At 32.0% G+C, this 24,355-nt stretch overlaps 4 protein-coding genes across 9 annotated transcripts; 2 read left to right on the top strand and 2 right to left on the bottom strand.

Moving 5' to 3' along the window:
* The first annotated feature begins 86 nt into the window (after window positions 1–86).
* On the top strand, window positions 87–4,369 carry LOC105215973 (2-(3-amino-3-carboxypropyl)histidine synthase subunit 1). Of its 2 annotated transcripts, none has more exons than XM_011190215.3 (2): window positions 87–915; window positions 2,943–4,369. In XM_011190215.3, the coding sequence occupies exon 2, from the start codon at window positions 2,947–2,949 to the stop codon at window positions 4,342–4,344; it is 1,398 nt and encodes a 465-aa protein (XP_011188517.2). In that variant the 5' UTR covers window positions 87–915; window positions 2,943–2,946; the 3' UTR covers window positions 4,345–4,369. The 2 variants fall into 2 exon arrangements, with proteins under 2 accessions (XP_011188517.2, XP_054084420.1); XM_054228445.1 differs by lacking the exon at window positions 87–915 and adding an exon at window positions 2,780–2,801.
* Window positions 4,370–8,429: 4,060 nt separating this feature from the next.
* LOC105215968 (biogenesis of lysosome-related organelles complex 1 subunit 6) lies at window positions 8,430–10,583 on the top strand. Of its 2 annotated transcripts, XM_011190201.3 has the most exons (6): window positions 8,430–8,607; window positions 8,836–9,141; window positions 9,213–9,297; window positions 9,813–9,899; window positions 10,010–10,186; window positions 10,461–10,583. In XM_011190201.3, exons 1-5 carry the CDS (start codon window positions 8,582–8,584, stop codon window positions 10,136–10,138), a joined length of 633 nt encoding a protein of 210 aa, XP_011188503.2. In that variant the 5' UTR covers window positions 8,430–8,581; the 3' UTR covers window positions 10,139–10,186; window positions 10,461–10,583. The 2 variants fall into 2 exon arrangements, with proteins under 2 accessions (XP_011188503.2, XP_054084418.1); XM_054228443.1 differs by having other exon boundaries at window positions 10,010–10,583.
* A 724-nt stretch (window positions 10,584–11,307) lies between these two features.
* Window positions 11,308–19,156, bottom strand: LOC105215947 (major facilitator superfamily domain-containing protein 6). Of its 3 annotated transcripts, none has more exons than XR_008470759.1 (8): window positions 18,993–19,156; window positions 18,137–18,297; window positions 17,859–18,050; window positions 17,241–17,379; window positions 15,346–16,204; window positions 14,586–15,053; window positions 13,553–14,503; window positions 11,308–11,653 (listed from the first exon to the last, which is right to left on the bottom strand). XR_008470759.1 is itself a non-coding variant. In XM_011190188.3 (8 exons), exons 3-8 carry the CDS (start codon window positions 17,920–17,922, stop codon window positions 11,580–11,582), a joined length of 1,797 nt encoding a protein of 598 aa, XP_011188490.2. In that variant the 5' UTR covers window positions 17,923–18,050; window positions 18,137–18,297; window positions 18,993–19,156; the 3' UTR covers window positions 11,308–11,579. The 3 variants fall into 3 exon arrangements, 1 of the variants encoding a protein (XP_011188490.2); XR_008470760.1 differs by lacking the exon at window positions 18,993–19,156 and adding an exon at window positions 18,376–18,674; XM_011190188.3 differs by having other exon boundaries at window positions 14,311–14,503.
* A 236-nt stretch (window positions 19,157–19,392) lies between these two features.
* Window positions 19,393–21,670, bottom strand: LOC105215934 (general transcription factor IIE subunit 1). Of its 2 annotated transcripts, none has more exons than XM_029042835.2 (4): window positions 21,276–21,415; window positions 20,415–21,110; window positions 19,914–20,350; window positions 19,393–19,854 (listed from the first exon to the last, which is right to left on the bottom strand). In XM_029042835.2, the coding sequence occupies exons 2-4, from the start codon at window positions 21,068–21,070 to the stop codon at window positions 19,661–19,663; spliced, it is 1,287 nt and encodes a 428-aa protein (XP_028898668.2). In that variant the 5' UTR covers window positions 21,071–21,110; window positions 21,276–21,415; the 3' UTR covers window positions 19,393–19,660. The 2 variants fall into 2 exon arrangements, with proteins under 2 accessions (XP_028898668.2, XP_011188432.2); XM_011190130.3 differs by lacking the exon at window positions 21,276–21,415 and adding an exon at window positions 21,434–21,670 and having other exon boundaries at window positions 19,394–19,854.
* Between the last annotated feature and the right edge of the window lie 2,685 nt (window positions 21,671–24,355).

Below are 24,355 nucleotides of genomic sequence, written 5' to 3'. Positions count from 1 at the left end.
CTCAAATTTGAGGCACCCTGTTTTCAATTAGTTTCGTTTCTCTTTTCAACACTACATTCTTATCAGAATTTGACAGCTCAGTTTGACATTGACGTTTCGCATTGTTCATGTGCTTCCTGTTAATTTTGGCGACAATTTCTAAATTTTAACTAAACTGTGTGAAAATTTAGTGTAAAAGCTTCCTAATATTTATCACGCTATAAGAATTAGTGCAATTATTAAGATTAACAACTTGCAGCAAAGTGTTAACGTGTGAAAACTTTCTCATTAGCGTCACCTTGATAAAACGCGAACAGCTGATTTCACCAGTTGTTGCTGCCGACTTCAGGTGCCTACGTGACTCATGAACATGTGCCAATGGTGGACAAACTTTATATGCCAACAACAATAACAACAACACGTGCAAAATCAAAGCAACAACAAAAGCAAAAACACAGTGACGGGTAAACAAAAAATGCAACAGCAAGCATAGAAAAATTGACGCCAAACCCAAATCAATTGCTGCGGCGTTGCGGAACAAACCAGACGTGTAATTTTTAAATCAAAAAGTACGGCAACAAATTTGTGTATTAAAAATGTTGTTAAAATAGTAACAAAAAATAATAAAACATTTTAAATGAATAGTTGGTTCAGTTGTGAGAAGCAGCAATCAACCGAAAAAGTGCTAATAAATACTCGAAGAAATATTTTCTTATAAAACAGTGTGAGGCGCTCTCTCTAATTGTACAAAACAAATTGTTTAATATAATAATTGCTTACTAAAGCCGCAACAAAAAGCGATTGCATAAAGTTTAATGACATAAAGTGTATATATATTTAATAAAATAAAATACAAAAAGCATAAAACTCGTGATTTACCACAAGCCAAAGCAACAACACTAATCTATTAGCAGCAAATACAGGCCAAACACCAAGGTGAGTCTTTGCGAAAAGATGCTTAACATCAATCGGACTAAAAATAGCAGTATATATACTAATACATATAGATTTATATATATTTTTGTTTGCATAATAATTATGTGTAGCTTTCAACTCAGTAAGCGCTTGTGAAAAACCAACAATTCATTAATGAATTGTAACTTAAAAAATAAAGAAGTTACTGCTACGTGTGTGCAATAAATTTTGACGTTGTAAAGTGAAAAATATAATTAATTTTATTTTTATTTATTTGCATATACGAAAGTATTTGCGGGCGAGCCCCCTTTTTGTATGACATGCCACCCAGAAGTTTGTACGCTTGCTCTGTGTATGAAAGTAGCCGAATGCAACGCCTTTTCTTTAGAGACTTGCATACAAAAAGATTTGTGTGCGCGTGTGTTTCTTTATAGCTTGTCTGGAATTAAACCTTTTTATTTTGGGTGGTTTCTGCTGCAGCCTTTGCTTAGTGCACATTGCTCACGTAGGCCACGGATTTTGTTATATGTACATATGTCTATATGTACATATCTAAAATCCTATCTACTTACTGTATGTACATTCATTATTTTTCTTTGTTTGTTAGATTGTGTATTCCGCGCGTGTTTAGATTAATATTGTTATAATGAGCAAAAAAAAAATATATAATTTACTTGTTTTGTGTTATTGTTTTTGACGGAAATGTGCTTAGTAATTAATTATGTGTATATAAATATAAAATGTCATAAAAAAATTGTCATGATCTGTTGTTGACCAGCCAAAGCGGTTCAACTTGAAATAGAAAGCAAATATTCTGCTCATTTGTATGTATGTAGTGCAGTTTAAAGCATTTAAATGGTTTCTTTGTTTATTTGAAATCAAGTTGGTTAGTATTTAAAAAAAAAAAAAATAAAAGAAAAAAATTAAAATAAAAATAATAACAATTAAATAATAATAATAAATGATAAAAATTAATAATAATAAAAATAAATATTAATAAAAAATAAAAATAAATATTAATAAAAAATAAAAATTAATAATAATAAAAATAAATAATAAAAATAATAATTTAAATAAATAATGTTGAAAATAAATTTTAAAAAATTATGTGACGCGCCGACTCTACCTTTTTTAAAAAAACCTTTAACCATACTCCTTACTACAGTCAGAAAAAACGTTTTTTATTTTGATCAAACGGTGATTTACTTTAATTTACATAAAACGTTATACTAAAGTGGCAAAATTAGCTTAATTCTGTTATGAATCACCAGCTGTTTGCTTTAAATTCTCGTGTGTAGTTAATTAACGTAACAACAAAACCAGTTTTAATGCATGCATAAGAGGTGTGTGTGCGCAAGAACTTTCAAAAAATGCGTCATTAGGTTCAAGAAGTTCAATTTTGTATATATAAAAAGAGTTAATAACTACTTTGAAGGCTTTGTTAAGAACCTTGCACTGAAAAAGGTTATAGCAGTATATTTTGCGTGTTATTTTCACCATTTATAAAGTCTTAACTATAATAAGCTATATTTGCACAAACTCAGACAAAATATTTTAATATAAGTGGATTTTTAATATATTCAATATATTATCTTCCATAATTCATAATACACTCAAAGTACAAGTGCAATTTATTATACAAATCATTAAGTGATAAGTAATCTACACAAAAGATTATTTAGTTCACTTAATATATATTATTTGATAACACTAATGATGTCTGTCTGCACTTGAAAGTGACTGAAGTCTGAAACGTGTGGCTGCAAATAGCAATATATGTTGTTGTTGTTCTAGGGGCATAAAACATTCCGCAAATAATTTTGAGGAAAGTTGCCGATTTGACAGTCCTTGGCTGTAAAAAAATCCGGGTCCGTTCCTGTTGCGTAGAACCGACAGTCATGAGAACGGTTAAATTTTACTAATTTGTTTATTTAAATTGATTCAAAACAACAAAAATATATTTTTATCTAAATTCACACACAAATAGTCTTAGAATCTACTAAAAAGTGAAAAAAATCAGAAATTAACAAATTCTTTTCACCTTCCAGCACAATGTTGGATGTCATCCAACCAGTCAGCATGGACTTAACACCAAAGGAATCAGCCCCCAGCACCTCCACCACCAACAATGAAGTCGTTGTGGTGCGCGCCAAGCCGAAGAAAGTGTTCAAGCCAAAAGCGCGCATCAATCGCATACCACAGTCACTGCTCGATGATCCACAGCTGCAGCAGGCCATCGATCGCCTGCCGTCGAATTACAATTTTGAGCTGCACAAGACCATCTGGCGCATACGTGATATGAAAGCGAAGCGTGTGGCATTGCAACTGCCCGAGGGTTTGCTTATGTACTCGATGATTATAAGCGATATAATTGAACGTTTCACCGATGCCGATACAGTCATCATGGGTGATGTCACTTATGGTGCGTGCTGTGTGGACGATTACACCGCCAAAGCTTTGGGTGCTGATCTGTTGGTGCATTATGGTCATAGCTGTCTCATACCGGTCGATCAGACAAGTGACATTAAAGTGCTCTATGTCTTTGTGGATATCAAAATTGATCCACTGCATTTTATTGATTCCGTTAAATTGAATTTCAAACCGTCCGATGGTCAAATTGCGCTCGTGAGCACCATACAATTTGTGACAACGCTACAAGCGGCTTCGTCGGAACTCAAAGCAGCTGGCTATGATGTGATTGTGCCACAAGCAAAGCCATTGAGTCCCGGTGAAATTTTGGGCTGTACATCGCCTGAATTGCCTGCCAGCGCTAAAATGTTGATCTATCTCGGCGATGGACGTTTCCATTTGGAGTCGTCTATGATCGCGAATCCCACATTGAAAGCGTATAAATATGATCCTTATGACAAGAAATTCACCATTGAGGAATACGATCATCGTGCTATGCAAACGATACGTTATCGCGAAATTGAACGTGCACGTGCGGCCAAGAAGATTGGCATTATTGTCGGCACATTGGGCCGGCAAGGCAGTAGTCGTGTGCACAGATTTCTCGAAAAGCGTTTGCATGCTAAAGGTTATGCCACAACAACAATTTTGCTGTCTGAAATCTTTCCACAAAAGTTGGCGCTCTTCGCCGGCATTGATGCGTTCGTGCAGATTGCGTGTCCACGTCTCTCCATCGATTGGGGCACGGCATTTGCTAAACCACTACTGAATCCCTATGAACTGTCGGTTGTGCTCGGTGATGTCGAGTTTACGCCACATAACGCCGCGCCCAAGAACAATGCATATCCCATGGATTTCTATGCCACAGGCAGTTTGGGTCCATGGACACCTAACTTCAAACCACCAGCTGTGGGCGAGTGTGATAATAAACCGTCTGAGGCGTGTTGTGGCCGCTGTGTGCGCGCCGAATTGGAAAAGGATGACAACGATGCCGCGCGCGCCGCCACGATAGAAGACATTTTGGACTTTAAGAAGGGATAAATGCTCTTAATGTAAACGTAATAAAGCAACGAACAGCTTTAGTTTTAGTTAGTTTAACGGAGTGTTATACTTATAATTAAGCGCAAGTGTTGGTTATTTGCTTAAATTTGGTGAAGAAAAGAACAACAATGACTTATTGCAAGCCTTTAAAAGCGTGTATAAATTGTAATAAATAATTTTCAACAATTAAAACGTTTTGTTAATGTTTTTATCTACATTTGATACATTTGTTCAGTGCTTAATGCTTTTATTTTTTATTTTAATTATTTCATGTTTGTAATTAATTATAATTTATATAATTGCTTAGCTCTTGTATGTACAATAAGTTATGCATTTTAGCGTTTAAATTTAGTTAGCTTCATTTATTTAATGCTTAGTTTTCTTTTACATCGCCAAAATGTATGAAATATTTTGTATTTGTATGACATTAATTTTAAAGAATAAAAAAACTTTGCAAATAAGGTATAATTATAATAAAATATATACGCAAATGCAGTGACATGCCGAATAAATAATTATGAAATTAAAAAATATGACTTTTATTAACTGATTTTACGGAAAATTGCTGTCGTAAACAGTTTTACTGGTTGTAGCACAATTTTATCTAAAATTACAGCGTCAACACTTTGTTACCTCTTTAATTTATTATGAAATACACATGTGTCCCAAATAAGAAAGCTGGTTGATACACAAATTTCACTTTATCACTCATGTAGGTTTGTATGGATATATTTGCAAATACGTACTATATGCAATTTCTTCCATGGCACTGTAATTTTTAAATACATATAAAGTAGTGACCTTCAATTTAATACAGTCTTCTAACCTCGAATGAGCACGCAACAATAATACAGCTGGCATATTGCACTCGAAACTAAATTCGATTGCTCTACAGCTTTGTTTGATCTTTGCATTTTCAATGATTATTCATTTATTTATGCAAGTAAATATTATTTCTTCCCCGTGATCGGCGTTTTATATATATAAGTAATGACTTTCACTTTTGTGAAGTTTTCTAACCTCAATTTACATTTTTTTATTTAACTACGTCCTTTGCGTTCAACAAGGACTTGACCGGATCCAGTATATAAAGCAAATTCGCAAAAAACAAATATAAATACTGTTTTTTCTCAACTTCACCAATTTATTATCTTGCTATTTCTCGATTTATTGTTAATTATACCCTGAACAGGGTATATTAAGTTTGTCACGAAGTTTGTAACACCCAGAAGGAAGCGTCAGAGGCCCTATAAAGTATATATATAAGTGATCAGTATGTTGAACTGAGTCGATTTAGCCATGTCTGTCTATCTGTCCGTCTGTCTGTATATATACGAACTAGTCCTTCAGTTTTTATGATATCGTTTTGAAATTTTGCAGATGTTATTTTCTCTTCAAGAAGCTGCTCATTTGTCGGAACTGCCGATATCGGACCACTATATCATATAGCTGCCATAAAAACTGAACGTTCGGAATCAAGGGCTTGTATGGAAAACTTCCGCATTTTACTACATGTCTTCACGAAATGTGGTGTGAGTTATTGTTCATAGAAATAATTTAATCTCCGAAAAAATTGTTCAGATCGGACCACTATATCATATAGCTGCCATACAAACCGAACGATCGGAATCAATAACTTGTATGGAAAATTTTCGCATTTGACGTGGTATCTTCACGAAATTTGACATGGATTACTGCTTATGGTAATAATATAATCTCCGAACAGAGCACTTCACTACATTGTTTCTACATATTTTTTATATTAATTACTTTAATATTTGCATTTTAATTTTTATTCTGTACAATAACAATCTGGAGAATCTCCCCTTTCCAACCGTATCCATTTCAACCCGGAAATCGTGGGATACTATACTGAAGTTTCCCCATAAACGTTCCGACCAACGATTGCATATCCGTTTCCGTGGAAGAATTACACTCTTTCCACCGCACTGATTCGAAAGAAAATCAAAAAACCCCTATTTTAATTCCCCTGAAGTGTGGCAACACTAATTACAGGTTTTTGTTTTGTTCAACTTTCATCATTTCACAATTCTATTTCGTCTTTCTTACTTGTTGAGTGAATTTAAATTTCTTAATTAGTACAAACTCAATAATTCTTGCAATGGGGTATAAAATATTTAATTTCTTCGAACAATCTGCTATTACAAGCCTGAAATGGATCACAGCGATGAAAGACGTGCGTCAACAGAGCATAAGGGACTTGGAAAGAATAAGAGGATATATGTATCGTACCTATACGTACTAGAGCAATATGTTCATATGCAAAAAAAAGTATTTGAAATGAGAAGAGAAGCATAGGTACAATACCTGTACTCAATTGGTTACCTTGCAAAAGCATTTAGTTAATATTCAAGTAGTATAATAAACAAGTGTTTGTTATTTACAGGCTTATTGGATATCTTCAAAATCGAAAACAAAATACAACCAAATGTCTAAGCATAAAAATAATTATGTAAATTTGATTCAATAATTTTACCTATTAGCTCAATGTACTAACAAATTTTAAGTTATACATTTTAGCGTTTAAAATTGCAATATTTTAAATATTTTGTGTTGTATTAAAAAAATTGACATAAAAAATAAAATAAAAACAAATATGTATTATAAAAAGTAAATGTGTAAACTGAACTCACCGAAAAATGTTGTTATATTCATATCTAAATGTTGTATGTTGTTGTTGTAAAGCGTAAAAATCACCGAAAAGTTTGTCTCTGTATAATTATTGGATATGTACTCGTATACAAATATTCCGAGTTATATGAAATTGTTTTTTCCGTATAAAATCTTGTCAATTTAAGGCTTAAGAAATTTCGCCAAAATATAATATTAGTCGAACAATTATATTTAAAATTGCATCGTCGTAGCACTTGATATTTTTGAAGCGATTTTTAAATACAAAAGATTCACTATAGCTTCATTTACCAATTTATCACTTTTGTAAAAAAATTTTTATAAGTAATCGACCGATATTTTTGTATAAAACGGGAGCTTCAATTTTAGTTAAATAAAAGTCAGTATAAACGAAAATTTAGATTTTTAACGAACGAACGCATTGATGACGAAATTTGTATATCTCTTTTATTAATGGACACACGCCAAAAACATTAAATTTATCAATTATGCAGCTGTATATCTTTTTGCAAGTACATATGTATATCCAATTTTTTAAATGCCGGCGCCATTTCTATATGTAAAGCAGGTAGCTTCAATTGTATAGTTTTCTAACCTCAAATTTACTTTAGTAAGGAGCACCGCACTTGCAATATTAGCACAGCGGAAATGCACACTCTTCCATAGTAGAAACTTCGTATTTGTTCAGTTATTAAAAACACAAATTCCACTAAAGTTTTATCATACAATTATTTATAATTTTTATACAAGAGTATATTAATACAAGTATATGCAATTCCTTCCTTACTTCCCGGTGTCTTATGTCTGCAATGAGTTTCACTTTTATGCAATGTCCTAACCTCAATTTATACGCTTTGATTTAATTAGCTTTATTGTAGGAATTTTAAATCGTTTATGACTTTAATCACTTTCCAGAAATTGTATTTGTATTTTGTTGCTATATTAACACAAAAATATATTAATATTAACGATTTCTAGGCTCTACTATTTCTTATTGTCACAGCTGCACATAAACGCGACCGTCGCGAACCGAAATTTAAGAAATGACTAGTTTTAGTATTGCCTATTATATAATTCGTTGCACAGTAGTTACTATGTGTGTGTACATTTTAAAGCGCCATTTAATTATTGCGTATAATAAAATTCGTTATGGCGTACTTTTTAAACCGCCATTTGCATTTCTTAAATACTTGTTCCAACATTTTAATAACTAATTTACCAATAACAAATGTTTAACTAACTTCCTGTCTACTAATTATTAACCATTTAAATTTAATTATAGTCATTAAACGCTTCACAAACTATTCTATATCCGTTTCCGTGCATAAATTGTTTACTTCTCAACGAAGCGTTGCAAAAGAGAATCAAAAAAAGCATTTTTCATATTTGCTAACATCTGGCAACATTTGCTATTGTTTTTGTTTTTCCTACTCCCATCATTTTTACAATTTTATTCTGTCTTGCTTAAATTTTCTTATTTGTTGTCGAATTTTCATAGATTAATTAGTAAAAAAAGTATTGAATATTTAATATTTAAGAATTTTATAACCATAAATGCAGTAACAACTCAACTTGTATATACAAAATGCTGAAAAGTAGTAATTTCGAAAGGTGAGCGCTATTGAATTGATATTCTCAAACAAGGTGTTTTGCAATCTCTGCCAAGCGGATCGACAGCTACAAGTGACACAACAATAACAACGCGCAACAAGAACAGTGAAGTCATATAAATATAGGTCATAAAACTTTTTGGGCGCCTGCTAGTGATAATCGCACGCAAGCAAACTGTGTATTTAACAAGCCATTACCACATTAAATACTGTATTTATTCATTTTCAGTATTATTAGCGCTGTGGAAGCGGAAGGTCAGCAACCGAACAACAACTCAGCTGATTTGCAACAAGTGCCCACAACGCTGCCTAATAGCAATGCCAACTGTGGCGTTGAGACACAATTGTATAATAACACCTTCACGTCGCCAAGCAATTGCAAAAACAATAACAATGTGGATTATAATGACATGCGTACAACAGAAACAACAGCTGAAATGCCAGATTCCTTGGCTACCAAGCAGTTGGCCAGCGGGATCTTGCAAATTTTTGAGCCACCGCTGGTCAAAGCGCGCGGACAATTGAAGGAGCTCATGTAAGTTGCATGAATTGTTTTGTTTTGTATTGATTAAATTTGATTTTTAATGTGGATATGTGTTTCTAAAGTGGTAAACAGAATAAAATCTACATTGATTTGTCGGCGGAGAAATTCAAATTGGATAACGCTGAGACGGTGAAGCTGCACGAAATGGTAAGTGAATTGGAATTTTCATTGCATAAATTTGGAATTTGAATTGTGGATATGCTATTTATAGCTTTGTATTGAATATATGCAAATATTAGTTAATCAATTTGGAGGTTAGGTTTTTTCGTTTTGTGAATTTTTATTTTTTTATTGTTTGTGATGTATTTTGAGTGAAATTTTTAGCTGTGATTGGATTTTTTCGGATATTAGTTAAACAAATTGGAGGTTAGGGGTTTCAAATTGGGTGAATTCTTATTTTTTTATTGTTTGCGGTGTGTTTAAAGTGTATAACTTTAAATTTTTCATAAGACTTTTCGATTACTTAGAATCGTGAACATTTTTCTCTATATCTGCTGCTTATTGCTAAGCAAACTCTCACTAAAATTTTATCAAAGTTAAAAACAATCACACTTTTATGGCATCTACTTATCGCCGAGCATTTCGTCTAGCGTTAATTAGCTGTAATTAAAATATACAAACGCTACATTGTTGTTGAATAATTTAATATTGCTTTATTACAGATGAACAATGTAAAGATTTATCGTGAAAAATTGGTCAAGATTAAAAAGCAAATGCAAAGCATTTATCAGCGCACTAAAGTTTTGAAGGTAATGATATGCGCGAGTGAAATTTGAAAAATCACACAATTATATTCCGATTGTGTTGCGATAAGTGTTTATTGTGTAAAATAACAATATAATTCACTTCAATTCAACAGAAACGCGCACTCAACGTGCAGGCCTGCAAACAGAAGGAGCTACAACGTAAACTGCAAAAACAACAGCAAGAGGAGGCCTTAATCGCCAAACAGCAACAACAAACGCAAGCCACAACGCCGAGGCAGTGAAGCGTATGAACAAAAAAAAAGTCAACGCGAAGCATACTTGGAAGTTTCGTATGTAAAATTGTGTTATTTAAATTTACATTATATTTCAAAGACTTGCATATTATTTTAGTTAAAAAATTAAAATTTTATATATATATTTTATATATGAAATATACATGAATACAATTAAAAGAAAAGAAAATACCGTATGCACATGAGCGCCATGCCTTATCTCGTATACAATTTAGGCTTAAGCTATAAATAATGCATGTTTTTAAACTATATTAAGCTAACAAATTGGTGAAATATTTTAAAAATTTAATAAATTTTACTATTTTTTAAGTTTTTGTGCCTAGTGAGAGAGACTTTTGTGCACAACACTAATATGCTTTGGTTTTGCGGAAACGGCTGGATTAAAAACAATAAAATTTTGAAACTTAATTATTGAAGATATTAAAAAATCAAATATTACAGTTATAGTTATGTATTTAAAACAATTTATTTTATAAAATAGATATAAAAGTCAAGAAAAAAACTATTTCAACTAACAGCACAATCAAAATACTTAAAAACAGTAATTAATTAAGCAGCCATGAACAAAAACTAACCTAAAAAACTTTGTGCACACACAGTAGTTAAAACTAATTGCTTAAAAAATACATTCTAAACAATATTTTAAAATTTTCTATGCTAACAAAATTCAATTGTTACATGAATGCCTCTAAAAGTGATATTTAAAAACACAAATGCCATGTATAAAATAGAAAAAAAAAACAAAAAAAAAAAACGAAAAAAATCTAAAAAAAAACAAAAAAACGAAAAAAACTAAAAAAAAAATAAAAACAAAAAAAAGTAAAAAAAACAATAAAAAAACTAAAACAAAAAAAAAAATTAAAAATAAATAAAAATAAAAAAAAAAACAAAAAAAGTAATAACAAAAAAAAACAATAAAAAACTAAGAATAAAAAAACAAAACCAAAACAAAAAAAAATAAAAATAAATAAAAACAAAATCAAACAAAAAAAGTAATAACAAAAAAATAAATAACAAAAAATCTAAAAAATAAATAACAAAAAAATAAAACTTAGAAAACACCTAAAAAGTAGCGAAAAAAGCACCAAGCATACCACAAAATTTAACTAAATTAACACCTAACCTAAAATTAACTATTTTCTAACATAAATACTATGTTGTTGTTGTTGTTGTATTAACTGAGTAGTTACAAAACAGCTTCGTTCGTGCGTCATAATTACTACTCAATGGTAAGTACGCAACAAGTTCAAATTTAATGTTTCACAGCTCAATGGTAAAAACTAAGACTTCAAAGCAAGAGGCAGAGCTGGCAGCAGACAACATGTAACGCAGCCAATATAAAATACCGTTACACTACAGTTGCATGCAACAGAAGTGTTACAAAAATTATTTGTTTACTCAGCATCTTAAAGTTAAAGAAATCACTTATTCAAGCGACAATACTGTATTCCTGATCGTTGAGCATATGCATGGCATCGTTGGGCGTCAGATATTTAACGGTGCCTGTAAGTGTGTGGAAATGAGAGTTAAATCAAATGAGTATAAATAAATAAATAAATAATATATATATATATATATATATGTATATAAGCAAAATCAGGTAAGTTAAATATGACAATAGCGTACAATACGAAATGCAAATCAAATAGAATAAACTATACACTAAATGACTATGACTGATTGTTGCTACATTGCAGCCACATTTGCATGCAACACAACAACTACACATATGCGCCGATTTGTTAAACAATAAATTATATAGTTGGAGTATATACAAACGTATCTACAATTTTCTAGGCGTTGACAAAAATTAATTGTAATTTTTATGAGTACAACTGTAGATAAGGTTTTTATACTGTAAATAGCATTACAAAGAAATTTCAATTTTGATAAGCGTAGGCTGTTAACTAAAATTTCATTTATAGCACACACACACACACAGATTGAAATGCCTAACACACTAAACGAGATAAGAGAGTGTAAGTATAATGGACTTCTATTGATTTCGAAATTAGGTTAAAGTGACATTTATGGTTTCTAATTCGAAAATTGTTGTTGTAGCGATATGAAACATGCCTCAAATAATTTTGGAAGTATTCTATGGAATTAAGAGTTTGAGGTTAGAAAAAACCGTTGTCATTTATGGATTTCGAAATTAAGTTCAAGTGACAATGTAAGTATTAAAAAGACTAAAAATGGTTTCTAATACGAAAGCTGTTGTTGTAGCGACATAAAACATGCCTCAAATAATTTTGGAAGTATTCTATGGAATTAAGAGTTTGAGGTTAGAAAAAACCGTTGTCATTTATGGATTTCGAAATTAAGTTCAAGTGACAGTGTAAGTATTAAAAAGACTAAAAATGATTTCTAATTCGAAAATTGTTGTTGTAGCGACATAAAACATACCGCAAATAGTTTTGGAAGAATTCTATGCAATTAAGATTTTGAGGTTAGAAAAACCCGCTCTTCATATTAAGAGTATTAAATCAGCGAAAAAAAAGTATTTTATTGATTTCGAAATAAGGTTAAAGTGACAGTGGAAGCATTAAAGTGGCGGCAGACGGTTTCTAATTCGAAAATTGTTCGAAATTGTTGTTCAAATAGTTTTGAAGGAGTTCTATAGAATTAAGAGTACTGGGTTAGAATAAAAATTGTGGCCATTCCGACTAACTAAAATCGACTGACGTGCAAAAGGAACAAAACATAAATAAATGTTGTTGGGAAGCGTAAAAATCACCGAAAAGAGAGAAAACTAGATAATTATTATTGGATATACACGAATTCGGAGTTACTTAAACTTGCTTGTCATCCGCAAGGTATTATCGATTGATGGCTAATTGTCTTAAATTCGACAGAAAGCCCCCAAAATATAAAACGCTATTTCCTAAAAAATTAATTTTCAGTTATCACTAAACAAAGACTTAATCACGAAAATTATGCTGTAATTAAGAAAAAAACGTAGAAAACTACACAAAATTTTATTTAAAAAAATCGCAAAAATAAGCTACTAACATGCCGAGAACAAAAATAAATTCGAATTCACTTGTAAGAAAAATACTTTGGAAAACACATTATTTGAAAATAAGTACGTTCGAAAACACATTACTTTAAAAATTACTTTCTAAATCACATTACTTGAAGAAAATTATTTTCGAAAACACATTATTTGAAAAAAGTACATTCGAAAAAACATTAATTGAAAAATTTACTTTTGAAAACACATTACTTTAAATCACAGTACTTGAATAAAAAAAAAAAACATTTTCGAAATCACATTAATAAAAAAATTACTTTCGAAAACACCTTATATGAAAACAAAAATTACTTTCAAAACCATACAATATGTACTAACTAAGCAGCGTAGCCTTCATGCAAGTACTTGCAAAATAATTTTTGAATTACCTGTGAGATCCACTAAGTAAATTATGCGCTTTTGGGTTTCGAAAACGTCAGTATTGCAAGTTTTTGCAATTGAGCTCATACACTTTGTAAGAGTTAACTATTTTAGGCTTACTTTTACAATTTTAATGCCAAAAATTCATTTTCGTTAATTTGTATTTATTAAAAATTGACATTTCTTTGAATATAAAAATACCAAAAACCTGCAAAAAGTTACTGGATACCGTTTTGTTTTTTTTTTTTCAAAAATAGATGTTTTGAATTTCGTTGAACTTTTTTTTTATACAACATGGAACTGTAATACACAGTTATTGGTGAAACAATAAAATAATTACACTGAGCAACACTGGTGTTTTTATAGTAACAAACCGTTGAACTTGTTTTCGAATTATAAAAAATCCCTTCATTTATATAAGGCTACACACTAAATAACTATAGGCGATCACTTTATAGTTTATAAAAGTGCCAAAAACTTTTTATAAAACTGTAGAAAACTTTTATGGTGAACAAAAACGCGCAAATAGCGAATTCACCACACTAAAATACTATTTACACTATGCTAACTTTGATTGTTTTTGTTTTAATACCAAATTACTTGCATACACACTTTTAAAACTCTGCCTAAATTCAGCTCAAATCAACATCTGTGAACTCAGTGTCCACACCCTTTGGGTGCTTTGCATCTACCGTCCATATTTTACCATTTTCTTCAGGTAACTGTTTCACTTCCTGCGTAACATTTTCAACAACCGTTTGCTTACCATTAGCATCGGCAGCACCTTGCCCACTACGCTGCAAATACCACTGCACCAACACATGCACAATGAAGGCAATAAATGCGAAAATACCGAAAATCAGAAAAGTGCCGCTACCACTGACGGCATCAAAGAGATTGCCCGCAATTAGACTGCCCATAGATACGCCCACACCCTCGAAAATAGCGCCGACTAAGCCCTGTGGGAGAGAGTTAAAGAATTATAAACATTTTAAACTTCACCACACTATGAATACTAATTCTCTAATTCATCACACTCACCTGCATAGTCGCCTCAGTGCCGCGCGGCGCCACAATACTCGCATACGACGCCATGGTGGAATAGAAAATACCGAATGTGACGCCATTCAACATTTCAATCGGTAATACCCACCACGGATCCACCAACACCGAATAGAGTATGAAACGCACACCGAATGCAAAGAGTACTAAACTCATGGCATTTATATGACCGATCTTGCGCAAAATCCAGCCGGAGAGAAAGAAGAAAGGCAATTCACCACCAAAACACTGGATGCCCATCGCTATGCCCTCGAGGGTTTTCATGGAATTCTGACAACCCTCCAACTTTTCACCCAACTCATCCAAGTACATGAAGAGGAAATTCCAAATGAGCGCTGTGCACAAGCCAATCGAAATGCACCAAATGAAAAACACCACACAGCGGATGGAGAGAAACATTTTGCCCACATCTTTGAGTATATTGGGTGAGAGGTGAGTTTGTGTGTGCTGCAAGGGGAAAAATAAATAATTATATGGTAAAATAAAAACAAAAAAAAATTAAAATATTATACAATATTTTATATTCACCACACATGGTAACAATTTGTTATATTCACCACATATGTTAAATCATTACAACACTATAAAAAATATAAAAAAATTAACATAAATTATTTTATATTCACCACACTTGTTATCAATTTGTTATATTCACCACACATGTTAAATCTTTAAATTAATATAAAAAACTAAAATACTATACAATATTTTATATTCACCACACTTGTTGATTACTTACCTTCAACTTAGTGGACGCCAACAAATCGAAACCCATTATCACCAGCGTCATCCAAAACACAATCGTATAATCTTTGTTCACGCTACCGCCCGACATTTGATCCACCAACACACCGGCAATAATGGAGAACACACCAAAACCAATGGAACCGCACAAACGTTGATTGCCATACAAGTGATGGCGATCGCCCAATATCGAAAAGCATATAGCATCACCAATACTCACCACCACGGCCATGCCGATCCAACTTACAATGAGCATAATGAAGAAATACCAAAACTGATGCATGCCCCACACATCGGCATTATTGATGGCCGTGTATTGCGTGAGTTCACTGTGGAAGTACTCATCATTGCACTCAATTTGACAACTTGTATTGAATAACGGTTTATCGTGCGGACAATTAAGCGTTATATTTTCACCACCAATTTGACCACGATCATGTGGTATGATAAAGAATAAATGATCACCAAGCATCTCGATTTTACTCATATCCAAAAATGTGTTGAAATTCAGTTTTTGACTATTGCGTTCAGGGCATGTAATGTTGTTGCTGGTGTTGTTGGCATTGCTGGTGCTGTTGTTGTGCACCCAATTGTCACAAACGAAATCCAATTGCTCTGGATTTGCTTTACAATACAGCTGACAGGTTAGCACGCGTTCACCATAGTAACTCTCCAGATTGTTTTCTATGCACTTATCGAATTCGGAATAGTATTTGAGTGTGGACGCGCCGCCGTGACAATTAAATTCCACTGTGGGCAGCGCTTGTGGAATGGCTGGTGTGAACTGGATGAGAAAGAAGGCTATAGCGGTGAGCACTTCGCCGATGAGGAATAGTGTGCGATGACGTTGGTAGCTGAAAGTTATGTTTTGAAATTCAATTAGTAGAAATTCAAAAATTAAAGAGATTTAATTAAAATAGCAGTGAATTAAATTTTATTATTTCGGAGATATTTTCGAAATACAGTCAACGGTTTTTGTAAAATACCAATTAAACGATTTTCGAATGTTTCGAAAATACCGTAAATTTAAAATTTCTAACAGTCGGTTTTTGAAAATGCCAATTCAATAATTTTAGAAAATTTCGAAAATTTTGCAAATTTAAAATTTCGAACAGTCAAATAACGGTTTCTGAAAAATACCAAATAAACAATTTTTTAATATCTCGAAATCGCGTAAAATTTCGAACAGTCTAATAACGGTTTTTAAATACTATCAATTAAACAAATTTCGAATATGTCGAAAATAACCCAAATTTAAAATTTCGAACAGTCACATAACGTTTTTTGGACAATACCAATTAAACAATTTTCCAATATCGCGAAAATTCCGTAAATTTAAAATTTCGAACAGTCAAATAACGGTTTCTGAAAAATACCAAATAAACAAATTTCGAATATGTCGAAAATAACCCAAATTTAAAATTTCGAACAGTCAAATAACGGTTTTTGAAAAATACCAATTAAACAATTTTCCAATATCGCGAAAATCCCGCAAATTTGAAATTTCGAACAGGCAAATACCGGTTTTTTTTAATTTTGATTAAAATTTTTTCGAAAATCTCCAAATTTCAAAATTCCAAGATATACAAAAATGATAGCATTACAATTTCTGAAATCTTAAAAATTTTGTTAAGTCTTAAGATAAAAAAAATTCAAAATTTTGTAAATTTTTAGTGATTCTCACCATATCTGGCTCTACTGACCCATGTTATTGTTGTTGTAATGACAAATAATATTTAATCTATAATTTCACGTTTTATGACTTATATCTCTCGCATTATCTTTAGCTCACTCAAGCATTTCATATATTTATTGATATAACAACAACAATAACAACGCTTGGCTTTTCAATCAATAAAATATATATATAAAATCAATTGTTCTACCTACCGATCAGCAATGAAACCAAAAAGCGGCTTGGCCAACATGCCAACAATTGGCAAAATTGTATACATAGTGCCAATGACCACTGTGGAGAATCCTAATTGACGCGCCAATGTGGGCATAAAAGGCATTACCGGCGCCGTTCCTGCATCGAAATAAAAAAGAAACAATTATAAATGAAGTGTGTGTGAAGTGCGTTATGTCGATGACAATTTAAAATCGCCAATTGATTTTTGATAGGGTGAGCAGACACACGTATGTATGTATGTGTGTAAAATTTCTAAATAAATACATATTAATTAAGAATATGCATTATTTCAGACTTATATATGAAAATAGTTCTCAAAATGTGAAAGAAAAAGCATAATGAAGTGTGTGATAACCAATTAAATGAACTAAATTAAATTAAATTAAATCAAAAATGCAATCTCAGCGAAATATAGTTTACTTTAATTATTCAGTCATAATTAAATCACAAAAACTCATTTTATATGACATGAAATAACAGTTTATGACTTGAAGAGGTTATATATGCCACATTGATACCGATAAACATGCAACTTTGTCATTTTACAATCTATATGGTTATGCTTCTTCACTATAATTTAAATAAACTTCACACACCTGCATTGAAGAAGAAATAATGCGCCTTCATCGGCAATAGCTCCTTGTCAATTTTCGGCGCCATCGCTGCACGTCTGCTTTATGCCACTCCAATGTGTTCACTTTCAATTGTTAATTGTTACTAACGTCCGTCCGTAATTGTGTGAGCAAGCCCTCCTTGATGCTGATTGAAATAATCTTGCACGTCTAACACTGTAGCGGAAATATTTCATTAATCTTTATACAAACATGCGTTTCTTTTTTCTTACATTTTATTATCTTTTAAAATTTTCACTTACCGTTGATAACACTAAACGCGCTCTAATGTCAATAGTTGTGTTAACTAACAGTGCGTATATTCTTGAAATATAATCGCTTGCTTGTCTCCTTCGTTGTGTATTAAATGCCTCGTTAATGTCAATGCTCCGGCTTGTTCAATTCCAAACTGAGCGTATAATGCCTGTAAGCAGTTATCACATTGTCTTATTGCTGCGTATACAATATAATTAACTATATTTGCTTAAAATCTTAAATGTACTTGCGGCGTGTGATAGCACTTGTAGGAGTTACTGTGCTAAATTGTTGTTTATTTGCTGAGGCGCGCACTTTTACACATTGTACGGAGCGCTATAGCTATTTACACTGCATATATATGTATGTTTGTTTGTATTAAATTAATTTGTAAGTTGTGTAAGTAGCGTTGAACTGTAACTAGCATGTTAAATATGACAAAATGCACTTTGCACTTTTTTCTAATCTTTTTTGCAAATATTTTTTCAATGACTGTCATCAGCTGATTAACACCAGAAAGTTACAGTTGTGTGTATAAATGCAATATAGTATTTTATGCTGTTACAATTAAGTTGGTCGTAATTTTAGTGCTATTTCTAAATACCACAAGATAATTACTTTGACTTATTGCAATTTAGTGTAATTAAAAGCGAGCTTGTACACTACAATTGCCTCGTATATGTTTTGCATTACACATAAGCGCAACACTTGTTTGAATTGCACAATTTGCTCATTGCTCACATGGCGTACGCCGCATTTGCTAACACTTTCTTATTAGAACGCTTATCTGCACACGATAATCTGCTTCACTCACATGCCTGCCTATGGGATTGCGTGTAGAAATGTCGATTACTTTTTACTTACACTGTATTGCGTTTAACTCATGAATTTATCATTTCTCGTATAAAATGTGCGCTAAATGCTAAGTATAATATACACTTGTCCGTAATTATTACATTTTCTCTCGATTTCATGCAATGCAATAACGAAAGTGTGCAATTAAAAATGCTGAAATGTCAGAAATGATTGAAATGTCAACGAAACAGATGCTCGCTGGTTGCTAGAGCCGTGTTGTGCAATAAATGTATATGAGAGCATCAAGCAACATGTTGCTACGCATATTCAACACAAGCAAGCAGTGAAGGCGTGAAAAAAATGTTTGTTTATATACTTGAAATATTTATTGCTGTTTTATTATTAATATTTAAGTCAATTCGCACTTATTTTTTTAATTTATAGAATAAATTAATGCTTATATTACGTTAAAACATATTCATTTATAACTTATGCAGCATATATTTATTTTGAAGTTGACATGATTTCAAATAAAATGATCGCATTTCAACATTATTATTAAGTGGATTCGTAGTGTGTAGTGTATTACTAATATAAAAACGAAATGTTATGAACTTCAACAGCAAATAAAACAAAATTAAATAAAATTGCAATATAATTGAAATAAGATTTCACTAGTAAAATATATATATAATTCCAAATTTACAGTCTATGCTCGCCACTATAGACAACGGACTTTAATCGTAAATATGGCTGTAATGCTGTTGATAAACATGTATATAGTTTTCCTTCTCCTGCTGTGTCATTTGAGCTATAAGTTCGTCATTGATTTGATCTATTGGATGTGGTCGTCCGGCTACATGCACCGTTGGAACATCATCGTCGTCATCTTCTGATTCAGAATTGATATAGTTGTTGTAATCAACTTTCGCTAAATGTAAAACATATTTTATTATTACAATAACAACATAAACAGCTTTCTATACTCACGAATTTTAGTATTATCGATATCTTTCTCATCATCACTTGAATCACTGGAGTCCGCATTCGAAGAACCATATTTAAGACCCTTCGTTTGCGCATCCTTTTGATTTGTTTGCTTCTCATGTTGCAATAGCACCGACATAATATCTTCATTCTCTTTTTTACTGCGATTATTGGTGGCACCGCCAACATTTATCGTATGTTGAGTTGATGATTGTGCCGCTTCGTTAAGTATGGCCTCAGTGGCATCGTGATTATCTTCGGTTATAACCGTACTCTCTGTCATCCATACAGGACGCGCCTTACGCTCTGTAACCGCCTCCTGTATCTCACCGCCAATACTAATATCGACACGAGTCTCTTCAACGGCGAAACCTTGATTACGCGTAGCCTCGCCAGACCATTGTTGACCATCGGGGCGTTGATTCTGTGGTTTGTTGATGCTAAAAATGAAAAATCATGCAATTATATACATTTTGTTGGTGTAAAAAGTTTAATTGTACATACCCGCGTATTGTATCGATATCCACTGGCTCAGGCTCAAGTATTTCCGGTGCCAGCTTAATACCTTCCACTTCACGCAACAAATCGTAAAGTGGTTGCAATTGTTCGTTGAAACGTGCCAGCATTAAGCGCGAATCTTTCTTTGGCATCGCTGAGCTGTCCTCCTCGACAGAGCTACCGCAATAAGTACAACGGAATTCGCCAGTATTGAAATCGAACAATTGATCGGCTTCAAGATCCGTAAATGTCTTATCGCAGCTGGTACATTTGAAGCTGGCACGACTTGTGGCATCACGTTCCTCTGTCTCCATACGCTTGCGCATCAAATCCAATTTGTATTTGACAACATTCACAAAAGTCTTATAATTAATAAAGTAGTAGTTGACCTTTTGTGCCTTGCCATCGGGTCCGGTCTCCATTTTTAAGCGAATCTGTATGAATTTGTCATTGCGTAGCGTTGATATGCGTGCACGCATTTGCTTCTTTTCGAAGCGTAGTAACTCCGCAATATCGTCTTCCTTCATGCAAGGGTTACGCACCAACATATCAATGATGAGCGCATCCTCAATGGAATAAAAGCCGCGTACAACAAGACGTGCCAATTGCTTTAAACTACTCGGCACTTCGGTGACATATTTGGTTTCTTTGGTATTGGCCATGCTTTAGGGGGCCGTGTAAGTTAAATGCGTTGAATTTTTGCTGAAATAAACACGAAATAAGGTCATTTAGACATTTTTATCACATTTTGCTTTCATCTTATACAGCAATATCAGCTGTTGGGGGTTACACTACCCATTAGCCCCCACCTAGTTATTGCACTGTTATTGGCAACATGTTTTACCGCGTCTGCGCAACGAAACTCACCCTGCGTAGCTACATGTCGCGGCAACATTTTCCAATACAACAACAGCGCTGTGTATTTTCACCGCTCAGCAACATGCCAGGGAGGTGGAATCCGAATAAAAATTCAGTTCTGTGACGCGCGCATTCGGGTGAAAACAAAGAAAATTCGTGAAACTTACCTCGCTCGTCGATGTTCGCAAAAGTTGCAGTGAATTTTCGCCTTCACAGATTTCACGTTATCTACTCGTTTCCTGACTGAATTTCATAAAATCCTCATAGTACAATGCATTGTGCTTTTGCTGGTGATAAATTGGCTTGGATCGGTGGTTTAAAAGCAGTGAAATTTTAATAGAAACCTTCACACGAAACGCGAATATGCCGTCGCCGATAACAGGGTGTTGCAAAGGCATGGTGCTGTCAAAATGAATGCGCTACCATTTCTGTTGCGGTTAGCACATTTGACAGCTGGCAGTGTTCATGGCGCTTGAGGGGCGAACTAGACAACGATGGTCAGACACAATTGCCAACTGTTGGAAAAGTTGACATTTTAGCATTGGAATAGGTGAGGGATTTTATTTAAATTTGAATGAAGTTATTGTTTGTTATTTAAATCAATTATTTTTTGTTGATTATAAAGGATAGATTATTAAATTGTTGATGAAAATAGCGAATTGATTTGTTGAAAAGCATAGAAATAAATAATTGCTGTCACCCTGTGCTGTGTATTTATTTTGTGATTTTATAATTGAATATAATTTTTTTTTATTTTTTGCAGTACAAAAGGGGCTGTAAAGCATTGGAATTTCATACTTCGAAGTGAACATGATGTTCTGGGACCAGCATTTAGGTTGGATAACTATTTATCTATATTAAAACGTTGCTGAAGCTTTTTCTACATTTCCGTGCAGTCGGGTTCAATTAGTCGGAAGGACCTGAAGAATTTTAACAAAACTTTAGTGATTATTTTACGTTGCTGTTACAAGTATAATATCAAAATGTTTCTGCTAAAGCATATATAAAACAATTTATATATGCAAAAAACGATGTCCTAAATGTACATATGCATTAAAGGGTATATAAAAGCTGCCACCATCATAACAAAGTTGACGTCAGCGTTGGAAACTTCGAAAGTCATGTTGGCGCACTTGACTGACGACTTAAAACTTTGTGACTCAACAAAAATAAACATTTTAACAAAAATAACAAAGCATATGCTGCTAAAATGAAATAACCAACAAGAATTTGCACTGCAAACCAACATTTATAAAGCAACATGTCAGTCAAATCAAATCAGAGGAGTTGATATAAGTTTGTAGCGACGGCAGCTGCTTCTAAACTTAGCTTGAGTAATGAAATTCCAGCAAACAAGGAAAATTTGAAATCAACAGACTGTTATTTAAAGCAAAAAACATATATACGAGTACACGAGTAGTGAGCAAAAACAAACCTTAGACCAGCGCTATTTCTTAAAATATATGAGTACATATTTGTCTGTTGCATACTTCAAGGCGCTTACACAGTGTGCGCTGTCAAGCAATTCGAGCGAAAAGCATAATTGTAATGAGCATGTTTATGTATTTACAATTTAGTGTAAAATATCGAAAAAGCATGCAGGGAAATTTGTAAAGCATATGCATATATATGTAAATAATAAACATAACTGTATATGCATTTACATCCCTTACTGCTGCTGTACAAGTGTTGTGTCTCAGTGCGTTTGCTCACTCATGTCGCTTGAGTAAATAATAAATGGGCCAGACGTAGGCGTCATTGAGTCTGGGTTGCATTAATAATACAGCGCGCAGTTGAAAGGAAAAGGAAAATACAAAAACAACAGAATGCTTTCGGTATGACGTTGGGTTGGCACGCAGTGGGCGTTGAAGTCAGATGCTATCATTTCTTTTCGTATTTGCTCCTAAATTCTTATATATAAATACGCAAAGTTTTCGTTTAGGAAATGTGTGAGTAGCGTATTTCAATATGGTGTGTATATTTGGCGCAGCGAAATGCCTTCGTTATGGCATCAGACTTAGCATTTGGTTGAGAGTTGTTTGTAACTTCGAAAACTTGTTTGCATATTTTTTTGTTATTTACTTATAACTTGGAATGCACAAGTGGTAGGTAAACATATACTAGACAGTTTTGTAAATAAAGAAAATAAAATAAAAAAAACTGAAAATTTGGTTTTATTAAATTTTTAACATGGTTATGAGAAATCTAAATTTCTGAATAACTTTTGAATAACACGTTTAAAAATAAGTAAGTATACTCTCCATTTATAGGCATCACTTTTATTTCTTTCGTTTGTTCGTAAAAAAATATATCAAAAAATAAAATTGAATCAAATTTCTATTCAATATATTATTTCATATATATAAAAATGTTGTATTTTATTGTTATTAATATTGAATATTTTTTAATATATTTTAAAATTTTGTAAATATATTTTAAATATTTTTTTAAGTTTTTTTAAAATTTTTTTTTATAGTCTTTATACAATTTTTTTTATTTTTTTTATACTCTATATAATTTTTTTATTTATTTTTATTGTTTACATAATTTTTTATTTTTTTATATTCTTTATATAATATTTTTTATTTTTTATGTTCTTTTTAAATTTTTTTTAATATTTTTTAAATTTTTTTTATATTTTTCAATTTTTTTTTATATTTTTAATAATTTATTTTAATATTTTTTATATGTTTTTTATAATGGTTTTTATTATAGTATTTTTCATGTTTTATAGACAATTTTTATTTTTTTGTTTTAATTTTAATTTTTTGTTAATATTTTTTGAATATTTTGTTTATACTTTTTTATTTTTTTTTTTTAATTTTTTTTTAAATTTTTTTTTTTTATTTTTTTTAGTATATAATTCTTTTTTCTTATAATTTTTTATATTGTATTTATTTTTATTATTTTTCAACTAAATTTTTATTATTTTTTCTGTTTTTTAAATAATTTCTTAACATATGATTTTTTTATTATTGTTATATAGAACTACTTTTTTAATAATTGTTTTGAATTTTATTTGCTTTCATTTTTTTTTGTAATGTTTTTTTAATAATTTTTTTTTGTGTATATTAATAATCTAAATATTT

This window comes from Zeugodacus cucurbitae, chromosome 4 (assembly GCF_028554725.1).
Source record: "Zeugodacus cucurbitae isolate PBARC_wt_2022May chromosome 4, idZeuCucr1.2, whole genome shotgun sequence".
Lineage (NCBI taxonomy): Eukaryota > Metazoa > Arthropoda > Insecta > Diptera > Tephritidae > Zeugodacus > Zeugodacus cucurbitae.
The sequence above is the reverse complement of the archived record's forward strand: the minus strand, read 5'-3'. Positions and strand labels throughout refer to the sequence as shown.